We start from the raw sequence: 23,203 nt of genomic DNA, 5'->3' as shown, positions 1-23,203 counted from the left end.
AGGTGGAGCTGCCAGAGGTGAGCTGCCAGAGCCTTTCCCCATTCCTGGAGACTTTCCTTGCAGTGGGAAAAAAACTCCAGCAGCAGGGAGATATTGGGACACTACACTGCTAAAAACAGCAACATAGAAAGGCAGACACCATTTGGGTGAGAAGAGAGCCCTGTAGGGTACATACTCACAGGGTTCAGGAATATCTTTACTCACCTAAGCAGTACCTCATGGTCTACCCTTTTTATTTATTTGTTCCCATGTGAGGGGGCATGTAGTGTATATATTCTACACACTGCTGAAAGGAGTGTGCAGAGTAGATATACCCTTAATTTCATTTGTGGCATAGGTGAGAGCCATTATGCTGTGTTTTCCTACTTAGAGTTTACAGAGCAGCATGATCATATCCATGAGATAAATGATGGCGTCTACTGATGATGTGCTGTTTGCTTTTAACTTTTAATGGTTTTTTGTATTGTAGGATATTGAGGCAAAAAAAGAAGCCCAGAAAGAAAAAGAAATTGATGAACAGGAAGCAAATGCTTCAACACTTCATAGGAGTAGGACTCCATTAGACAAAGACCTTATTAATACTGGGATCTATGAGTCTGCAGGGAAGCAAAGTTTACCTTTGGTTCAACTGATTCAGCAATTACTGAGGTATTCTTTGTTCTAAACATGTCATGATTGAGTCTTTACAAAAGAAAATCCCTTTAGATTCATCCTACTGTGAAGCATGGAGCTAAATAACAGTTAATGAGCCCTGGTGATCAAGTATGCTTTCAGTCTTTTCCCATCAGTCCTTCTGCCTCCTGAAACTAGAAATATTGAACATATGCTTATTCTGTTTACCTTAGTGTAGTTTTCTGGTTTTATCTTTGTTTTAATGCGTAGAAAAGATGAAGACCCTGTGTAGGGGTCCCTCACTTTCCTGTGGGGAGGGAGGCGATTCTGCATTGCTGTATTGGGCAGTAACCCTAGGGTGTGGCTCATGCTGGCGGGGCTGAGCCATAAGTAGTCTATAGTTCTCTGTCCATCTAACAGAGGCAAACAAGCAATAACAGTCTGGTGCTCTTGCCCCTACCCTCGGGTCTTTAGCTCACAGCCCCTCAGCTGGGACCGGCAGTACTTAACAGTCTGGCACTCTAGCCCTTTGGGTGGGGCTGAGCAGGGAGCAGGCTGTAGCCTAAGCCTCCTGGCCAAAGCAGCCAGCAAGGACACACAGTCTGGGGCTCTAGCCCTTTGGGAGAGGCAGAGCAGGCTGTAGCCTCAGCTTGTAGGCTAAGGCAGCCAGCAAACACACAGTCTAGGGGTTCACGTAGGGGTGAGCATCCATACCGTCTAGGGGAGCACCAACTGAGTCTAGTGTCTTAGCTTGATGGACGGTAGATTCACACAGGCCTCCTTATCACTATGCAGGAGTCTCAGATAAGCAGGGAGCCTGGGCAGGGAGTCTGCTGCCCCAGCTCCACCACGTCCTAGCCTAGGGCCCTAGCAGTGGCGGAGTGGTCCACCACTGGGCCAGCCGGGATCCAGCTGCAACACGCTGACCTAGAGTCAGTCAGCAAGATAGCCAGGCAGTTCATACCTCCTTGGGGCTACTTCATACCTCCTCGGGGTTTGGTACCTCTATAATTCGCAGGTCCTCTGGCTCCTCAGGATACACAACGGATGGTAGTCCCTCTTCAGGCCCAGTCTTCCTGGGGGCAGGGTGCTGCAGAGCACAGATTCAGCTCTAGGGTGCTGCAGCAGAGTGGAGGCATCCGTCTCCTTCCCTGGCTCCTCCTCAACAAAGCTAATGAGCCATCCCTTTGCATTCCTTGTCCCGTCCTGGTATTTCCAGCAAGGGGGGGGCGGAGCGTGTTCGGCTCTGCCCACCATGGGGAGTGTAGTCCCTCGCCCTCCAGTCCGGAGGGAGGTCACTTGGCCTTGCTGCACTCTGCAATAGTTGTTTGTAGATCTAGGGAGAGCTGTTGTTCTTTTGCTCCCAGGCCTTGTGGTACTTCATCCTCCACTGCGAAGAGTTCATAATAGAGAAAGAACAGAAATGCCAGCAATAGCATGAATTGGCTTTGGAAAGAGATATTGGTACCCCTTACTTCTGATACACGTCAATTCTAGGGCTTGAGGGAGGAATAAAGTTGGGTGTTCGATTCTTACCACTATGCGGGAGTCTCAGATAATCAGGGATCCTAGTTTTCTGTGATTTTAAAAAAAATCAACAAAATTCTCTGATAAAAAACATAAAAATCTGCATTTTCTTGCAATTAAAATGAAATCTGTCAGCAGGAGTCCCGCTGCCCTAGGCTGAAGCGTCAATTTCCCATATTCCTGGGTGTGCGCTGCTGGGCACGGGATTCTACTATATGTGTTTATTTTTTTTACTGTGTAAAAACTCAAGGGTCTCCATAAAAATGCAAATTCTGTGTTTTTCCCATGTTTTCCCATGGGAGACGGATTTTTAGGATTCCTGTAGATAAGCAATCAGTGTAGCAAGCCTGGTCCTTGCTACCTCCTGTGAGCCACACGAGTACTTAGTGGGTTAGCAGAAATAAAGGGGTGACAAAATTTGAGAACTTTTACAACACTTATCACTTTGATGTGACTGTGTCGCAAGGAAATCATTCATAAATGGGACTCTTAAAATATATGCCACCCCACAACTTTCTTCTATATAGCATTCTGTTTCACGTTGTTCAGATCATTAAATCTTTTGCTTCATAGTAAATTGTGGAGATAAGGTGTGGTGATTGAGTCCCATTTACAGAAACAAACGAATATTTTTGGAATTTTACCCCCCAAAAAATAACATTCTCCAGTGAACCCTCGCATAGGTGTCTTAATTCTCAACAGTTAGAGAAAATCCCAGCGAAAGCTTAATCCTTGTTTCTCCAGGCTTCTAACTGAAACACCAGCTGCTCTTTTAAAGTGCTTTATAATGCTGTTATACCAACTAGGAACATCGCTTCGCAGACTATAGCCAAGCTAAAAGATGTGGCTCGTCGCATTTCTTCCTGCCTGGACCATGAACATTACAGTAAAGAGAGGTCTGCTTCTTTGGACTTGTTGTTACGTTTTCAGCGTTTACTTGTTAGTAAACTTTACCCAGGAGAGAATGTTGGGCAGGTCCCTAATACATATGGTACGTTGTTTTTTTAAAAGGCTTACGCATTGTTTGTAATACCTGTGCTACCAAACAGGTTTGCTATTTACCATTTTCGTGTTTTACAATGTTTTGTAAATTGAGATACTGTTTCCTTTGCTTCATGGCACGCTGGTTTGAGAACTGTTTTTTCTAAACTGTTTTCCATTTAAGCAGATTGAAATATAACAAACTGTAAATATAAACAGAATAGTCAAAACATATGTTATGGGAACATCAGCAGAAAACAGCCTTCTTTGAGAAAGCTATTAGCATTTAATAAATGTAAGTAAAATTTTTGTCAGAGAAAATGTAAAAGGTGTGATTGTACCCTATTTAACAGGCCCAATTTTCAGATTTCGGTGTTTACAGTTGGGCACCTAAATCTGTATTCGGGCACCAAAGTGGTAGTTTAGATGCCTAGAATATGTAGTTAAGCACTGAAATGGGATTTAGATGCTTAATGTTAGACTCCCAAGTATGAAAATTGGGACTATAATGGTAAAAAAGGAACTAGATAAGTTCATGGAGGATAGGTCCATCAATAGCTATTAGCCGGGATGGGCAGGGATGGTGTCGCTACCTCTGTTTGCCAGAAGATGGGAATAGATGACAGGGGATGGATCACTTGATGATTACCCATTCCCTCTGGGACACCTGGCATTGTCCACTGTCGGAAGACAGGATACTAAGCTAAATGGACCTTTGGTCTGACCCAGTGTGGCCTTCTTATGTTCTTATGACTGCTATTTTAACTGTTAGCATAGTGAAGCAGGGTTTGTTGTGAAAAAGGCTAATTGAAACTAGTTTTTGATATTGGTATTTAATTTCAGTAAATTGAATTAACCTAGAACAGATACATTAATCAAGAACAGTTTTTTTTAAATCTGCTTTTTAGGTGGTGCAGGAACAATAACTGTGTTTTGTCCTTTGTTATGAAAGGTGGTTAGTCGAACAGCAATAATTTATTTTTAATTATTATGTTTTTTGCCTTTTCCAATTTAGAGAAAATACAGCTTTGTTCAGATCCCTCTTGTTGGAGAATACGATTTTATATATGTATTTTACAGGCAGTGACTCTGTCTTTATTAAAGTGGATGATAAGTGTGAAATATTGAGTTGTTTGAGTGTATTTTAGCTGGGTTGTTCCTTAGGTCAGAAGTGTAAACTAGGAAGGCTTATGCTTCTGTTTGGTGATGAATTTGAAAGTTCCACTTTTCCTTTTTTTTAATCTACTTCATTAAATGATGACTGAAAGTTTTTGTAATGTCTTCAGTTCTGTAGATTATTAAAGCACACTGTAAACCTTGGAAACTAGAGAGAGCATTCCACCACGAAAACATAATCCCTTTAGTGTGAAACAGTAATTAACAGTGCATAGCAATATTATTCTTAAGACTAAATAGTACGACAAATGTAAGCAATGCCTGACGAAAAAGATTCATTCCATGTTTTTAATGTGTTGCTATCTGAGAATCAAAGTGTATATTCTGGATTCAGGAAGAAGAAGGTAGGGAGAGATTGCTGGTAGGACTAATAATGTAGGGATGATTTTTGTAAGAAATGAATTTTAAGAAGGGGTTTGAATGAGGACAGAAGAGGGTGTTTGATGGGCAACAGTTAGGAGAGTATTCTAAGAAAAGAGATAATTTAATGGAATGGTACAAAGCCAAGTGTATTGAGAAGGAGGCAAAGGAAACGGCAAACAGTAAGGAGATAGATTTAGAATAGCCCAAATGCTTTAGTACAAAATAATAAATTAAAACAAGTTGGAAATATTACATGGAAAGACTGTAATTATCCAAATTGAACTTTGGCTTGGACTCTGGTTTAAACACCCACCTTATATTTTTGAAAACTTCCATGGGATTTTAATGCCACCTGATATTACATTAACAAAAATGGTGGTTGCAGCATCAGAGCACATTCAAAATGTGCTGGCTCACTGCTACAATGTTGACTTGGCGGGAAGAAGGACACCTACTAAATTGGTAGCAAAACTTCTAGCAGTGTCAAAGAAAACTTCCCTGAAAGTCTGCCTCACACCAGACTAGAAATGGCTTACTTAGTTTAGGAGATTTAATGATATTACAGCTCCAGATGTTATGGTTGCAGGCTTTATTTAAATTCAGATTGGTCTGTGCTCTTAAGTCAGTATCTGGGATTTAAGCTTAATCCTTTGTCAAAAATAAATTATTCTGTTTTCTTAATTGAATGCTAATATTGAGGTGGTGTTTGAGGGGCTTGTAAGTACTATATAATCCAAAATGCAGCTTTTAGTTTATTCACTTAAGTAGTTTATTCTCTGTGCCCCTCCTTTTTCATAGGTCCTGAGCTTCTAGGAGTTGGTTCTCTGCTAAAGAAATACACAGCACTTTTGTGCACACACATTGGTGATATACTACCTGTGGCAATCAGCATTGCATCCACTAGTCACAGACATTTTGCAGAAGTATCTCGGGTTGTGGATGGAGATTTAACAGGTACCTTTCTTTTTCTTGTGGAAAATCAGTTTATAGGCAAACATCCCATTTCCTAGTACATAATCATTCAGGTTATATTGTTGATATTCCTTGAAACTTTTAATAAGGGTTAAAAAAGAAATTCTCAAATTTAAAAACAGGAGTACTTGTGGCACCTTAGAGACTCTCAAATTTGTTAGTCTCTAAGGTGCCACAAGTACTCCTGTTGTTTTTGCGGCTACAGACTAACACGGCTGCTACTCTGAAACCATTCTCAATGTAAGAGTCTCTCCAAATTAAAAAGAGAAAATGCAAGGAGGGGAAAGCTAAAGGGAGAGAAAAAACTTCAGTTTAAGGTAGTAAGTAAAGAGAATAAACTGCTGTGACTTAGGTCAAAAGTGGCATGTACATATCTGTCTCAACTTCAGTGTGAGTATTTTCTGTTTTCTAGGTGTTCTTCTTCCGGAGTTGGTAGTTTCTATAGTGTTGCTTCTCAATAAAAATGCTGGACTGATGCAGGAAGCTGGTGCTATTCCTCTGTTGGCTGGCCTGCTAGAGCATCTGGACAGATTTAACCATCTAGCCCCTGGAAAAGAGAGAGATGACAATGAGGATTTAGCATGGCCCGGCATAATGGGTATGTTCTACTTATTTAAAGCAGTTAAAATACTTAGTTGGGGCTTTACAGAAAAGTTTTCTGAGTGACTCTAACACTCTTCCAATATTTAGAATTCTCTCTCATGAAGCAAAGCACCAGAAGCATTTTTAACCATTGTATTCTTGAATTGTCTTTAAATCCAACGCTTTTACATTTCCTTATTTTATCAGAGCTGTTGTCATAATAGTGTGTGCTGTGAAAAAATGACAATGTAAATGATAAATTTGGCATGTTTTAATTGCTATATAAACTAGTCTGTCAAAAGGAGGATGGTTTGTTGATTTTGTTGAAGTAATTTCCATACTCATAGTTTAAATTATTACTGAAGATGAGAGCATTTCTTTAAAACTATATAGGAAGGAAGGGGTGATGCTACAGTAGGTGACTCAGAGGATGGCAGATGCACATTGGCACAATGAACTTCAGCTCTATTGGATCAGGGAATCTCAGTGAAAAAGGAAAAAGTATTATCCTTGTGCCTTGTGGTTTAATAACCCAAGGACAAGAACCCAAATGCCCCCTTCCAAAATGTAAAAAAGTAACATGGCCAGTTAAAACAGGCCTGACTTTACAAAAAGCATTAAATAAAAAAATGGAAATTTGGTTTGTAAATGGGTCCAGTTATTACAGTGCTGAACAAGCTAAAACAGAGTATGGGGCAGTAAAGGTAAATGTCAGCCAAAAGTTAAAAGGGCCAGTAAGATCCCACTCAGCACAAGCTGCTAAGGTAATGACAGTATTAAAGGTATTGCAAAATAAAATAAAATAAAGTAATATAGCTATATTTACCAACTCAGACTGGGTGTGTAGAGCAGTCGTCGTTTGGCTCCCAGTGTGGGCAGCCAAAAATATATGCACTGGAAATAAAAAGCTGGTGGTGTATAAGCAATATGAAAAACAGGTAATAACAATAATACCCCCCACCCTCCCCTTCCCCCCCAAACCTATGTAACTCATGTTAAAGCACACCAAAAACCCAGCAATCAAATTTTTTTAAAAAAATAACTGGGCCAATGTCCTGGCTAACCAGGGGGCCATGTTAACCAGTAAGCACCCCCCAAAAAATAAATTCCTTTTTGCAGTAACCAAATGAAAAAAACAGGTAGTTAACCTAAAAATTTTTAATTTACATACCTTATAAAAAAAATTAGCAACTGCTAAAAATAAATATCAAAAGAAAATAAATAATTCACCGGAATGCTAACCGGATGGTTTGGGCCACAAATCATAACATTAAATTGGGAAAGCAACCTAAATATGGGGTAATACCTAAAGGGGTCCAAACTAAACTAATACAATATGTTCATAAACAGGGACACTTTAAAACAAAAAAACCTCTTAAGCACCTTAAAAATACGAGCTGGTGGCCTACCATGGAAAAAAAGGTAAAGCAATGGTGTAACAATTACATACAATGCGCAATGGTTAATGCGGACCCACAGGTGGGAAAAAAAACCCCTTAAAAACCACACATTATATGTAATATATATTTATATTAAAGTAAATGTGTATATGTAATCAGGTTTCTTCCTGAGCCCTCTGGGTAAGAATAGGTTCCTTACGCCCTGAGCCCTTGGTAGGGAAAAGGGTGGGGGTGCTTGAATTTGATTGGGTCACACCTTGAGCTCTCGGTAGGGTATATGCGGGGTGCCCTAAATTGAGCGGGTAACAGTGGTACGTGAGCTTGATGTCCATCTGTTCACTTGGTGACTATTTATGGAGAAGGTGGTATGTGAACCACTGAAGTTTGGGAATGGCTGGTCTAGGGGTATTATCTGGTTCTGAACCGAAAGTGCTGAAAATATAAGGATTTTTTACATTTAACAGTATTTTCATTCTGTTTGTGGATCTGAACAGTTTTTCTCTGTCACCTTATTACAGCACGCTTTGTTGAGAATCTGCTTTAGAGGCACTCTCTGCAGACTTCAGTCCTCCAGACGTTTAGGTCTTTACTACCCACTCTCATGTCCCATAGCAAGAGTTTGTGCACTTGGGAAGCATAGCTGCTTCTAATTTGTGTCTTTTTCACCATAGACCGATGAGGCGCTCCACTGACTGCTGGTGCTGTGTCAATCAGAAACTGATAATTTCTCTGACATTTCTTCAGGAACTTATCTAAATTGTTTGCCTAATGAAATGGTAGAAGTCATTTTGTGTTGTGCTGAGCAGTGTTGCGTCTTGGTCTACATAATTTTGAGTTTTTTCTTGTACATTTTTTTTCTCCCTTGTTGATTTTTCTGGATATGCCTTTTGCAAATTTATTTTCACGTGCATAGCAGCTTTGAATTCTGGCTGCAGCTCTGTCTACCACAGAGTCCTTTGTTTCCCTGTGGTATATGACTAGTACTCTCTCCTGCTGGAAATGTCTGCTGTCTGAGTGAGGGATTGCAAGCTTGAGGTTTATATGCCAATAGTGGGAGAGACTGGCAGAGAAACATCTTTATTCTTATTGACTGCTGATGGTGCATGTATCTCCTTCAGGTCTGTCTTATTTATTAACTGGCAAGCCCCTGGAGACTTTCTGAACTCCTCTTTCCAAGGCACTAATATTTCTACTCTGGACAATGATCTAGCAGGCTAGCAATCCTTTCTGTGCATCAGCACACTAGAGAAGTGCTCACAGTTGCCAAGCAATCTCTGTATATATTCTCCTCCATACTTCTGTGCCTTGGGGATGGGACTTTGCACCAGTGGTTGTCATAAGAGCTTCCTTGACTCATTCAGGAGCAGGCACTGGAGGTTTCACTGACCATCCCTTGAGATTTGAGCAGTGATGAGAACAAGTGCCAGAGGTTACTGTTAAACCTAATGTGCTAATGGGGCTTTGTCTTGAGCACACCTGTATGGAGCTACCCAAGTATTGACCAAAAGGCACCCTTCCTTCCTTGACACATGCACTCAATCAGCTCAGGGGGGTCACAGTGCACTTCGAGTGGGAGCATAACAAAAATAAGTGTTTGCCATTACACTTCCTTCTGACAAAGTTTCAGTACTTCAGGTGAAATGTTTCTCTCCTTCGATAACAGTTGTGCTAAACACCAGAATGCCCGTCTGGTGTATATATACAGTATGATGGAAAGCACATATGTGGAACTCAGTGGTGTTGTTGTTATCCCCTTCCTTCCCACCCAGCAGAAAAATGCCTAGAGGAGTCTAAAGTTGCTGAAAACTTTTGTTTTGACATCCATGCTACCTGCAATACAATGTTTTGGTCAGCATCAGTTTTTTTATTTAAAAAACAAACTTTTGTACCATTCTGAGCAGTGTATACATGCCTCACTAATGCCATTTGTGTCAGTGCAGAGAGCTGGTGAACTGACAGATCTCAAATAGTAGTTGTCAGTGGAGAACCATGGGTATAGGTGTAGCTAATGGGGTTCCTTACGGGTCTGTTCCAGGCCCGATCATGTTCAATAAATTTATCAACAATCAGGAAGTAAAGTGAAAATTTGTGGATGACACAGATTGGCATGAAGATTGTCAGAGTGGTAGATAATGAGGATGGGGCAGTCATACAGAGCAATCTGTATCACTTGTTAAGCTGAGTTCATTCAAATAACACATTTTAATACAGCCAAATGCAAGGTCATACATCCAGAAATGAAGATGCAGGCCATACTTACAGATGTATCTTAGAAAGCAGTGACTGAAAAGGTTTATGGATCTTAGTGAACAACTCAAGATGAGCTCCAGTGTGAGGCTGTTGCAAAGAGAAGTAGTGAGTAGGAGTAGGGAGGTGACTTTTACCTGTGTATATGGTATTGGTGAGAGATACTAGAATACTGCATACAGTTCTGATGTCAACATTTTAAATAGGATTTTTGAAGAACTGGAGCGGATATAGAGAAGAGCTATAAAAAGATTTGAGACTGGAGAAAAATCCTTTCCAGTAAGAGATTTAAGGACCTTAGTCAGTTTAGTTTATCAAAATAGAAGACCGAGGTGACTTTATTACAGCATATAAGTACCTCCACAGGGAGAAAAATACCAGGTACTATAGGGACCTTTAACCTTTCAGAGAAAGATATAGCAAGAACTAGTGTCTGGAAGTTAAAGCCAGACAAATTCAAATCAGAAATAAGGCATGCATTTTTAACAGTTAAGGTGATTAACCATTGGAACAAACTACCAAGGGAAGTGGTGGATTCTTCATCTCTTGATGTCTTCAAATCAAGATTGAAAATAAGCTTAAATCAAACACAGGTTATAGGGCTCAATTCAGGGGTAAATGGGTGAAATTCTGTGGCCTGTTTTATACCGGAAGTCAGACTAGGTGATCTAATGGTTCTTTATGGCCTTCAGATCTATGAATTTCTTTCCATCCTCTGTGCTTGCTCATAGTGGTCTCTAAAAGTGAGGTTGGACTTGTTCGTTCTCCAGGCTTTGGAATAGCTAAATGATCCAGGCCTCAAACAAGTACTTTGACCTTGTTTTTACTGACTTCTTCCACTTTAAAACTGTAAAGTGTCAGATAATGGCATCTCTGTCCAGTCTAAACACCACCGTGCTACCAACTGAAGTCATACTTGTGGTATTCAGTGCTTTCCACGCTATCGGAAAAGGAAGTGAAGGGTAGACACACCTGGGATTTGCTACATCTCTGCGCAGGTGGATTATATTGTCTGCTGGTGTGCGTTTGGTATAAGTATAAAGCTTATGGAAGTGTCTGCCAGTTGCGTTTGTGGGACACAAACTCCAGGGTGGGGGTCTAGGATAACGCTCCCCCACCTTCACAGAATGTATTATTTTATAGGGTTACCTCAGTGCGATTTTGTTGTTGTCAGTGCTATTTTTCAGAAACTAAAATGCGTGCAGTATATAATGTTTGTTTCAAATCAACAGGTTCATTTTTTACCGGCCAGAGCTGCAGAAATAATGAGGAGGTAACACTTATACGTAAAGCTGATCTAGAGAACCATAATAAAGATGGAGGCTTCTGGACAGTGATTGATGGGAAAGTGTATGATATAAAAGATTTTCAGACCCAGTCTTTAACTGGGAATAGTATACTTGGTGAGTTTCAATTCTTGAATTGAAGGAGCACAGGTTTTTGTTTTGTTTTAAAATTAATTGCCGTAAATAGCTCTTTAGATATTATAGAACTACTGAATATTATTTTTTTCTAGCTCAGTTTGCAGGTGAGGACCCAGTTGTTGCTTTGGAAGCTGCCTTGCAATTTGAGGATACAAGAGAGTCGATGCATGCCTTCTGTGTTGGCCAGTATATGGAGGTAGAAATATAATATACTTCGTAGCACATCATATGTAGGATAGTAAACTATCTGGAGAAGTTACTTTTTCTGTATGATTGATGCCAGTTTTAGTCAAGGACCTGAAGCAAAAACTTGGGTTACAAATGACTAATTGAGAGATACAGTATTGCACTTAATGAAATTTAACTTATGATTGTATTAATAGTTTGTCTTCAAAATTTGTTTATAGTAATAAAGGATAGTTTTGTTTTTAGATTATTGTTGGAATTTATTTTTGACCTCAATTTGATATTTCTTATGTTTAGCCTGACCAGGAAGTGATTACAACACCAGATCTTGGCAGTCTGTCATCGCCTCTCATAGACACAGAAAGAAATCTGGGTCTTCTTCTTGGACTGCATGCTTCCTACCTCGCAATGAGTACACCGCTTTCTCCTGTGGAGGTTGAATGTGCCAGTAAGCAGAACTTATTTTCAGTTAAATTAGAAGAAATGGCTTGTGTACAGTACCTCTTCATGCTTCCCATAATATGCTGGACCAGACTATTGTAAATGTAATTTAATGAGGAATTTAGCTTTTTTTTACCTCAGTTTCTTCTGGACATAGCCTAAAGACTTTCTTGTTCTTCCTTTTTACCATTAGAAAACTCTTAGTACACGAAAAACTTCATTTTTCTCTTTGTTTGGCTGTTCCTCTCAGTTTTCTCTTTCTGTTGCAGACATGCAGCTCTCTTTTGCCTCGGTTTGTGTAATTGATTCACTTTTATTCAGATGATTAAGTGCTTGTTCTTTTGTGTATTTCCTTGCTTTGTAGCTTTCAGAACAGTGTGTTATGTGCTCTCTTCCCACTCTGACTTTTTTGACGGCAGATGAAGTGAGAGAAGGAATCCTTTATGTATACTTTCATTCCTTATCCCCACTACATTCATTGCCTTCCCTCTTCAATTTAATATTTTAGTGGTTGTCTTCTAAACCACTTTGGTTTACAGGTCTGGATTTCTGCTTTTAAAAGTCATTTCTTTAGTTTGTGTAAGGGGGCCAACCATGGAACCAGTATGGTTTTTGCCACTTGAATTCAAGTACTTCAGTGGGGAAAAGAAGTTAGTCTTTTGTCTACAGTGCTGCAGAGTTATGCATTTGAGTAGTTCAGTTCACTTCAGTGGGGCTACTAATGTGCCTACACATGTAAGACATTATGGGATTGAGATGTTTGTCTCACAACACTTATGTCAAACTGTAGTAGACCTGCATGCTTCATATACCCTTCTGTATGCACTTCTGGGACTCTTCGTGAGTTTTTAAAAGAAGGCTCAGTATCATGCTATTTATTTGTTCTTGACCAAGAACTTGAACAAGATTCAGAGAGGGACTTGATGATTATTTGGATAATAAGAATATCCGGAGTTTTAATACTTAATGGTAAAAAGACTATGGGAACCTCATGCTTCAAGGTTTAAACTGATCTCTTATTAGGGGTGAGGGTAAATCTTTCATTGGGTGGAAGAGCAGATTATCCCATGTTGGCCTACTGTGGGGTTTCTTGCACCTTCCTCTGAAACATCTGGAACTGGCTGCTGTCATATTGGACCAGAAGGACCATGATTCTGATCCAGTATGGCTGTTCTTAGAATAATTGCTAAAACCTTCATGGCTTCATCACAGCTGATGGCCTCAGGTGAGAAGTGGCTCCCTGTAGTGGCTTGGTTAAGATGTTACCTTACTTAATTTACAAATAATTTGTCATTTATTTTTTCTGATTAAACTTCACCAAATAAGTATGAAAGTCTTCTAAATTTACTCATGTTTGCAAGTAAATTTCATCTTTTGTTTTAAAGAAGGATTATTTAGTTTAGTGACATAGCTTTGCCTGGCAGAAAGACTTACATTTGCATTTTGTTTTCCCTCTTGTTAGAATGGCTTAAGTCATCTATCTTCTCTGGAGGCTTGCAGACCAGTCAGATACATTACAGTTACAATGAGGAGAAAGATGAAGACCACTGCAGTTCACCTGGGAACACTACCCCAAACAAATCAAAACTATATTCACATAGACTAACCTTGAGTGACCATTCACAACCATTTCTGCAAGCCATTGCAGATAACAATATTCAGGATCACACTGTGAAGGTAAAAAGTTGTGAAAAAGGTTTAAAAAAAAAAAAAGTTGTACTAAGATGCAATTATCTCCCAGTCAAAGTGCGGAGGTGCTGTGTATTTAGTGACCACATCTGGACCCATCTTTCTTAGTTATATAGTCTTCTGCACTCTCACAGTTTTAGATTTTTATGTAATTGTATAGTTATTTTTTAGTAGATTGATTATGCAAGTCTTGTGCTCAGATTGGTTACTGCCCTTGGTACACCTCAATATGCCCACAAGTGTCCATCTCCATTTCTAACCCCATGATTCCAATCCAAACCCCAGTGTCAGGATATAATTTAAAAATATTCTTGGGAGGAAATCGAGTCTTAAATATTTAAGTGGCCTGGTAAGCTGGAGAACCGATCAGAAGCTGTTACAACTGTGCTCATTTTTGCCATGTTGTGGATGATGAGAGCCTTCTGATGGGCTATTGTCCTCAGAACAGGAGTGACGGTATGGATTGCTGTTTGGTATAATAGCTTGTTTGGACTTCTAGTAAATTAGGTGACTCCTATCCTGGACTGAGAAATATCTTGTCTATGGCTTCTGAATGTATTTAGCCCAGGATATTATTGAGTTTTCACTTGAATGCTGGCTGTAGTGTTCTACATTACTATACCTGAAGAAAGAAAAGGAGTACTTGTGGCACCTTAGAGACTAACCAATTTATTTGAGCATAAGCTTTCGTGAGCTACAGCTCACTTCATCGGATGCTTATGCTCAAATAAATTGGTTAGTCTCTAAGGTGCCACAAGTACTCCTTTTCTTTTTGCGAATACAGACTAACACGGCTGTTACTCTTGTACCTGAAGAGTTAGATAGTGCTGTTTCCTTGACTTTAGTGTTTGTTTGCAGGACTTTTTATGTCAAGTAGAGAGGTACTGCAAACAGTGTCACTTGACAACACCAATCACATTCCCTCCGGAGCATCCTGTGGAAGAAGTAGGACGTTTACTCTTATGTTGTCTTCTAAAGCATGAGGATTTAGGTAAGTAGACTTGGCTGTTCCAGAGCACTTTATTTAAAAAAGAAATAAAAAAAATTTTTTAGCTCCTAGGCCCCTCAGTCTTAGAAATAGATATTCTTAATATGTTTTTTCTCATTAAGGTCATGTGGCATTGTCTCTAGTACATCCTGGTACCCTGGGAGTTGACCAAGTCAAACACAGAACCTTACCAAAATCTGTAGTAGATGTATGTCGTGTTGTCTATCAAGCAAAATGCTCGCTAATTAAGGTAAGCCTCCAACCACCTGTATCTAACTTCTCTTCAACCTTAATTATTAAATATGACAATTGACTCCTTTCAGTTTTATTCCCTTAAGTTTATAATCTGTTTCCATTCCTGTTTTAGACTCATCAGGAACAAGGCCGCTCCTACAAGGAAGTTTGTGCTCCTGTCATTGAACGTTTGAGGTTCCTGTTCAATGAATTGCGTCCTGCAGTCTGCAATGACATCTCTATAATGTCAAAGTTTAAACTTCTGAGCTCTTTGCCCCGATGGAGGAGGATAGCTCAGAAGATAATTCGAGAGAGAAGAAAAAAAAGAGGTAAGAGAATAGTGATACTGTAGTAAAACAAAATAAAAGCACCAACTCCCCCTCAAAGCTTTGTATATATAAGTAACGCTTCTTTGTTAGGACAGTGAGGATGCTTGGGTTCTACTGAAATATCGGGTCTACTAGTTTTTTACTGGGCTTTGACAAACTTCTGTAAAGAGGTAAATATTAATTTCTAAAGACCAGACGGTGAACTAGTCTAGAAATTCAGGTTAGAGTGGTGCTTGTTTCCTGCTTTCCTGTTCATTTAAAAAAACCTGTACATCTCAATCTGACTGAGTTTGGCTTGACATAGTTTGACTTTAAATGGGATCCTTTTTCACATAAAATGATTTGATAAATGACGTGTAGCTAATGAGTTACATTATAATGCAGGGGTCGGCAACCTGCGGCACGCTTGCCAAAGATAGCACACGAGCTGATTTCTACTGGCATGCTGCTTCCAGCCGGGGTCCTGGCTGCTGCTCCCTGCTCAGCCTGCTGCCGGCCTGGGTGAATGGAACCCCGGGCCAGCAGCAGGCTGAGCGGGGCTGGCAGGAGCTGGCGGCTGGAACCCCAGACTGGTGGCTGGCTGAGCCGCTCAGCCCGCCGCCAGTCTGGGGTTCTGTCCGCCGGTGTAGTGTATTAAATTTCTCCCCGTAGAAATGTGCTACTTGCAGAGCACCAGGACTGGCCGCCGTAAGTAGTACATGGTAAGTAGAAAGAAAAGGAGTACTTGTGGCACCCCTACGGGGAGAAATTTAGTACACTACACTGGGCTAGGGAAGGCCGTGCCTCCCCAAACAGCCAGCCCACTTCCCGCCCCCAACTGCCCCTCTCATAACCCCTGACCCATCCAACACCCCCTCCCCCACCGTTCCTTGTCCCCTGACTGCCTCCTTCAGAACCCTCCACCCATGCAGGCTCCCCTGTCCCCTGACTGCCCTGACCCCTATCCACACCCTCGATCCCTAACAGGCCTCCTAGGACTCCCACGCCTATCCAACCATCCCTGTTCCCCATGCCCTTATGGCTGCCAGTCCTGATGCTCTGAGCGGGCATGGTAAGTAGTATACCATAAGTAGCACATTCTTATGGGGAGCAATTTAATACACTACACCCGGCTCCGCTCAGCCTGCTGATGGTCTGTAATTCTCAAAATATGTTCTCGCACCCCTTATCAAAAATTACACTACAATTAGCTTAAAAACTTGAAAACTTCAAAAATTTTGTATATTACAGTAATCGTTAAAATGTATAATGTTAATAAATACATAGGTTTGATTAAACAAAATAGTTGTACTTATGTGCCTGTGCTTAATTTGTGTTTTCGATGATTTACCTTCTAAAAAAATCTTGCATGTCTCGCACTCCCAGAAAGGGCATCTCGGACCCCAGGTTAAGAACAATGGCAGTAAACGGATAAGAGCTGCATTTTAATGTAATTTTAAATGAAGCTTCTTAAACATTTTAAAACCCTTGTTGACTTTACATACAACAATAGTTTAGTTACATAATATAGACTTATAGACAGAGAGCTTCTAAAAACGTTAAAATGTATTACTGGCACACGAAACCTTAAATTAGAGTCAATAAATGAAGACTTGGCATGCCACTTCTGAAAGGTTGCCGACCCCTGTTATAATGAACCACCACATGTGGTCAAATTATAAAATATTACTAGCATTGTCTTTTAAAGATTCAAGCTTATCATAGAACATACCAAAACCATCACTGTTCTTAATAAAGCTTGTGCATAATAAAGATTCCATGCTTCAAATTTGAATGTAAACATTTGGAGATTTTCTGTATGTCTGTGTCTAGTCATGAAGATGATTAATTTGGCACTTCTGAAAATTATTTAATGTTGGTTAAAGATGTAATCTGAGCAAGTCGAACAGCTTTCTCTCCCTCCCCCCATACAACTACATGGTGATGATGTATGCTAAGCAAGTTCAAAGGCTCCTGTTTGAAGTAATGTGTAATTAAACAGTTCTTGACGTGCACGCTTACATAAAATGTTTCATCTACCCTTGGGTTAACCGTTTTCTGTGTATGCAAGTGTAATGCATTTCCCAACTAGTTGTTTCCAAAGCCTTATGAAGATATGAAAAGCAAAATACCTTGTGTTTTGGGTCACTGATTTTCAATTTGAGTTTGTTCTGTTTGAAACTGTCCTACATTTTCAGAGTTGTGTGTTTGTTTAAATCCTCTTATGACTCTAGAAAACTTAAGTTTTTAATGGCAGAGTATTTCAAAGATGGCATAATACAAACTATCTGCAACAATCATTTGTTTTATTGGTGTGTTTAAATCAAGTGGGCACCTTTTTGCATCAGCTTTTTTATTTTTACTGTAAAATAGAATAAATACATGATTATCTTAACATGCAAATCTAAATCTTTCCAGTGAAATATTTTTTATTTCTAGCGCCAAAAAAATCTGAATCTGCTGATGTGGAAGAATCCAAAATTGGAAATGAGAGTGACTTAGAAGAGTCATGTGTTGTACCCCATAGTCCTGTGTCTGTAGATAAAAGGCCCATACCAGTCAAGTCACCTAAGGTAGAGTATCCAGCTATTGAATTTCTCTTCTGAATAAAAGAAAACTATAGGAAAAAAGCCTATAACAGTGAATAGCACGTTATCACAATCCAGTAATTCTGGCAGGCACATTTGGACTAAGTAATTGTCATCTTAATATCAAGTACAGAATGGCTACTTCATGTTTTAATTAAATTTGTAGTATAGTTTTAAAACAAGCTCGTATGCCATGAGCTCTCAATCGCCAAAGACAAGCTTCCTCCAACTTGTTATTTAAAAGAACGTTTAACCCCTTGACTTCACTTCAAAATAAATCAAGCTAGTTGCTTTGTCCCTTTGAGTTCCAAGGCATATGAAATGATGCCTAATATATCTGAGCATGGTTTTCATTACACCAATATACGAATCTTTTTCTTAGTTTGAAGTCTGATTTTAAAATATTTTTTAATTTGGATATTGGAGCATATACAATACTCTCAGCTTGTTTTCTTATGGAATTAATTTGCTTAATTTAATACTTTTCCCCAATTAACAGGATAAATGGCAACCACTTCTGAGTACAGTTACAGGTGTTCACAAATATAAATGGCTGAAGCAAAATGTCCAAGGCTTGTATCCCCAGTCTGCTCTCCTCAACACCATTGTTGAATTTGCACTGAAAGAAGAGCCAGTAGATGTAGAAAAGATGAGAAAATGTTTATTGAAACAGGTAAAATGAGTAAAAATGGCTTTTCATGCTTAAGCAATTACACAAACATTTATTGATTTGTTGATTGATTTTATTGATTGCAGTTAGAAAGAGCAGAAGTTCGTCTGGAGGGGATAGATACAATTCTGAAACTGGCAACTAAAAGCTTCTTACTCCCATCTGTGCAATATGCTATGTTCTGTGGATGGCAGAGGCTTATTCCAGAGGGGATCAATATAGGGTAAACAGGCTTTTTCACTTTTAATTTGTTTCTGACTGGGGACGGGGAGAGAGACAGTAAAATATCTTTTTTTTTTCTCCCCCTTTCTTAAATAAAGGGAACCGCTCACAGACTGTTTGAAGGATGTTGATCTCATCCCACCATTTAATAGAATGCTGCTGGAAGTAACTTTTGGAAAGTTGTATGCATGGGCTATTCAAAATGTCCGAAACATCTTGTTGGATGCTAATGTCAGATTTAAAGAACTGGGTGAGCTTTAGTCTTAGCCTTAGTCTTCTGTTGTTGAATCAAAAAACTCTGGTTTAAATATAATTGATTTTGTGTACTTGCTGAACAACACATTTTAATGTCTTACTCTTTCTTCATGCTGCTGAGTATTTGTATAGAAGTGTGTCCTTTTTCTCTTCCTCTCTCCCCCCTCCCGCCCCAAATTAAGCTGAGTTTCCAATATTTAGGACGATGTTCTTGGTTTCCTGATAGGTTACAGAACTTAAATAACCAGTCACTACTCTATATATCGTGGAACTTCCATTTTGGGGGTTCCTTAAGCCAAGGGTAAAGTATGATTATTTTAAACTGTTCACATTTGTAATCTATTTAACTGTAGCTCTTATGCATTAATTTGCTCTGCATTATTTATATTTACTTAAAGGTATACTAATTCTGAACTAGGTATCCAACCTGTTCCTCTGCAAACCATTACTAATGAGAATGCTGCCGGCCCAAGTCTTGGGACCATTCCACAAGCACGTTTTCTATTGGTCATGCTCAACATGCTGACCCTACAGCATGGTGCCAACACCTTGAACCTCCTTCTCAACTCTGGCATGCTAGCATTGACGCAAACCACACTGCGGCTAATAGGTATGAAATATTCCAGTTTTTTATTTGTAAGAATATATATGTTTTGACTTCCACTGCATTGTAAGTGGAAGGACAGCTTCACTGGTTAAGAACTGATGATCTGAGCCAGTTTTTACAGACTATTGGCCAATCTGTAAAAACATGTGCCAGTGAAGTGGAGGGGGAGGTGGAAAACTTAGATTGACATATGCTCCTTATCTCAGCTGTAACTTGGTGAGCATTATGAATCCTCTATCTTTGACCGTTCTTGTTACAGTCTGTGTGAGCTATGTTAGGTGTTTTAACAACTCCCGCTATATTGTTTCATTCAGTTTGTTGCTGTGGGAGCTTCCCCTCTATACACAGATTGGAGGTAGTTTTAGCATTCATTCACTTGATTCTTCATAAGAACTTCTGCAGAGTTAGGTATATAATAGTTGAAACTATTCTGCTTTGGTTTCTTCTCCCCCCCCCAAATGATAGCAAACAGTTATTCTGGCAAGTTTATTTAACCCTTTCAGGTCCTTGTAAAACTACATGGACAGCAAAGGAAAAAAATCAATGTTTCTGGAGCACTCCTTTCCATGCAGTCACTGCCCCCACTACTGTTGAAAAGCCAAAAAAAAACCAAAAAAGCATCCTTCTAAATATAAGAGGTGTTTCATTTGAAGTACTGCTTCAGCAGTCTCCAGTGGTGGAATTATGCCATTTCTATTCATAGTCTGTAGGGACTCGTTTTGTTACACTGAGAGCTGGGAAGGAAGGCCTCTCCAAAGCAGGCCTCTTCAATAGAAAGTAAAGCAGAACAGAAAATCATACTGTTCACCTTTCATTCTTCACAGATGATTAACACAAGGTCAAATATTGGCAGCAAAAGCTTGCCTCCTTTTAAGATCACCCACTGGGGAAGAACTTCATATTTCTTGTAAGGCTAAACATCTGCCATTTGAGAGACATTTTCAATTAATTGGGGAAAGAAGTGACTCTCTCTCCTGAAAGGATCTTGCAGAGCTGTATCTCAAGGTACTTTCTTTTGTGCTCACAGCATCCCAGTTACCTGTGGATGAACAGAATGAGGGCTTATCTTGGTGAATATATTGCTCCTCAAAGAAGTTTTCGTTCTTCAGTGTATGAAGACCTATAAATGGTTGTATTTCTTCCACCAGTGCTCCCACTATGGAAGAACAACTCAAGCTGAGGAATTAAATATTAGACATCCATGGAAAATTTCCTCCTTTCCAAAGTGCAGAAAAATTAACACTACTTGTATGGATTAAGAGCAGGAAGAAAAGGAAAAAATATTTCCTAATTCTCCTTTTATGGACATTCTAGCACTTTCCTCTGAAGTGTTTGACGTTGGCTATTGTGACCTGAGTCAAGCTACCAGAATAGATGTAAACATAGGAATTGCCATACCAGATTAGACCAATGATATAACACATAGGCAGACTACTGAAGGTGTAGAATCAGATTTGAATGGGGAAAAGTCCTGGCAAGGACAAAAGTCAACTGGTAAACAAAAGAACTTTGTACTGAATCAAGGCTCTAAAGCCTATATAGATGTGGCTTCACTAGCTAATTATGGAGTTTCTATTGAGTTCTGTTTTGGGGTCTGTTCCCCAAATGATTCAGTAGACTGGGAAATGGAATGCATGGTGAGATGAGAGTGTGAAGTTTCTCTGGTTTGCCTATTAGTCTCACTGGGCAGCCATGTCATGGTGGTGAGAGATTTCGGGAATACTGACCCACATACCTATGAGGATATTATTTGATTCTTCTTTGTTTTGTTCAACACTAAATCTTCCATAGCTAGATGTCTTAGATTCTATACCACATAAGCTTATTTATTTTTGGTAAATAGTACCTGAAGGCATAGAGGATTACTCAACTAAATAAAGTTCACTCTCTTCATATGAAGAATTCTGTAAGGCAGAAATTTGGCCCTCAGCTTTCACCTTTCTCAAGCACTGCAAGCTGGAACTGCATGTGCCTGAGGATTCATCCTTTGAGGAAGGCGTGCCCCAGTCAGTAGTATAAAAAAAACCTTAGTACTCTTCCTTAAGAAATGAAGATCACTCTTCTAGCCTAGTTTGTTTTACTTGTTTACTCCCCACGCTCCTTTTGTGTTTGTTTTTCACTGTTTGCTACTTCTCTGAGGTGATGGACTGAACAAGGTAACAAGACAAAGAATGGAACACTTGTTACCCACTGACGTTTTCCCCCCGTCAAGCTGGACCTGTCCATACTTCCAAGGATAAGAATCTGTTCCCTATTTAGGGGAGTGTGCATAGTTTAATTGTTTCATATTTGGGTTTTGTACTGCAGCCCATCATTGTAGTATCCAAATGGTTTCCCTACAAAATAGATTGGCAGTAGTAGGGTTCTCAGTGGGCTTCACAGACTCTCGCTTTTCTCCCTTTTTTAACGTTTGTCTCATCACTTGTTCTTTTGTTATGACGGTCCTGGTTGAGGAGTTAAGTAGGCAGAGCTTGAGCTCAGAGCACTTGAACTTCTGGTCTTAATAAAGTGATGGATTGTGGGGAGAGAGTTTAAATAAATAAAATTGCTTAGACTTTTGTCTACAAATGGTAAACTTAAGGTATTGGAGGGCTTTCACTCACTTCCACCAAATGACAGCCAGGTTTTATGTCCTGTTGCATTCATTTCTTCTCAGATAAGTACTGAAATGAGGGTCTGGGAATGTGAACCCTTAAATGTATAGGTTCTTTTTTCACTCGAATGATCCAAATTCCCTTTCTTCTTCATGACTGCTACATTTGCTTTATATAAAGGCTAAATACTACCTGCTCTTTTCTCCTCCTCCCCACTTCCCATGAAGTTCCCCTTAGCTGTGCTTCCAGCTCTGTTCACTAGGAGTGAGACTAGTTTTCTTCGAATTTTTTTCACATGATTATACTACCAGCTGAACCTCTAGACAAGCATGTACAGATTTCTGCTTTCATGTAGCTATATTACTCAGCAACATATTTGCTTGATCGTATCCTTACCAAAAGGTCTGCAACTATTTTCTAGTCCTTTCCCTAGATAAAAAATAGTGGTAAAAACCTATTTAACATTTTCTGCCACTAGACCTGCTTGGATGCTGGAGAAAATCACCCTAATATCTTTTCCATTAGTCTGTATTATTTTGAACAAAGATAATATATGTTGTTATAATCCCTTTATTTTCAAAAACATAATTTCATAGTCTCTAAAAGCTGGAATTGACTGCATCACTAGTTAACGCCTGTCTTCTGAATACTAACTTCTCATTTTAAGTATTAATATAAGTACTGTATGTTGTAAAAGGTTTTTAACTGGTGCGACAAAGGTCATGTCTTAAGTTTCAAGCTGTCTTTGTTTCTTATGAATGTTTCCTATAGGGCCTAGTTCTGACAATGTTGAAGAAGATATGATTGCCGCTTCTCGGGGAGCTTCTGCCACAGTTTTGGAAGAGTCAAGGAAGGAAACCACACCAGTTCAGCTCCCTGTGTCTGGGCCAGAGCTGGCAGCCATGATGAAAATTGGAACCAGGGTGATGAGAGGGGTGGACTGGAAATGGGGTGATCAGGTACAAAATTGTGTTCCACTTTTGTTTTGTAATATGTCTGATCAATCTACTGACAGTATTAATGGACTCGTAATGTGAATTATATCATTTTCAGGTTTTTAGGTAACAAAAAGACAAATATTTAGCATGACACTAGGTCTCATTTCTATTTGTAGAGTAAATTCTTTTTCACTGAAAC

At 39.5% G+C, this 23,203-nt stretch overlaps 1 protein-coding gene across 3 annotated transcripts in view; it reads left to right on the top strand.

Annotated features, from left to right (window-relative positions):
• Positions 1–23,203, top strand: part of HERC2 (HECT and RLD domain containing E3 ubiquitin protein ligase 2) — a 206,911-nt gene that overhangs the window by 70,787 nt on the left and 112,921 nt on the right. For all 3 annotated transcript variants that reach the window (XM_048858958.2, XM_048858973.2, XM_048858967.2), the window contains exons 20-36: positions 470–648; positions 2,946–3,130; positions 5,458–5,613; positions 6,044–6,229; positions 11,093–11,263; positions 11,377–11,480; positions 11,768–11,918; positions 13,374–13,588; positions 14,459–14,591; positions 14,711–14,838; positions 14,956–15,151; positions 17,570–17,703; positions 18,218–18,391; positions 18,475–18,611; positions 18,709–18,860; positions 19,284–19,475; positions 22,838–23,025. In XM_048858958.2, coding sequence (XP_048714915.2) covers positions 470–648; positions 2,946–3,130; positions 5,458–5,613; positions 6,044–6,229; positions 11,093–11,263; positions 11,377–11,480; positions 11,768–11,918; positions 13,374–13,588; positions 14,459–14,591; positions 14,711–14,838; positions 14,956–15,151; positions 17,570–17,703; positions 18,218–18,391; positions 18,475–18,611; positions 18,709–18,860; positions 19,284–19,475; positions 22,838–23,025 — 2,781 coding nt within the window. The remainder of the gene's footprint in view (positions 1–469; positions 649–2,945; positions 3,131–5,457; positions 5,614–6,043; positions 6,230–11,092; positions 11,264–11,376; positions 11,481–11,767; positions 11,919–13,373; positions 13,589–14,458; positions 14,592–14,710; positions 14,839–14,955; positions 15,152–17,569; positions 17,704–18,217; positions 18,392–18,474; positions 18,612–18,708; positions 18,861–19,283; positions 19,476–22,837; positions 23,026–23,203) is intronic.

This window comes from Caretta caretta, chromosome 1, assembly GCF_965140235.1.
Source record: "Caretta caretta isolate rCarCar2 chromosome 1, rCarCar1.hap1, whole genome shotgun sequence".
In the NCBI taxonomy this organism is placed as follows: domain Eukaryota; kingdom Metazoa; phylum Chordata; order Testudines; family Cheloniidae; genus Caretta; species Caretta caretta.
This window is presented reverse-complemented; position numbering and strand designations above follow the sequence as displayed.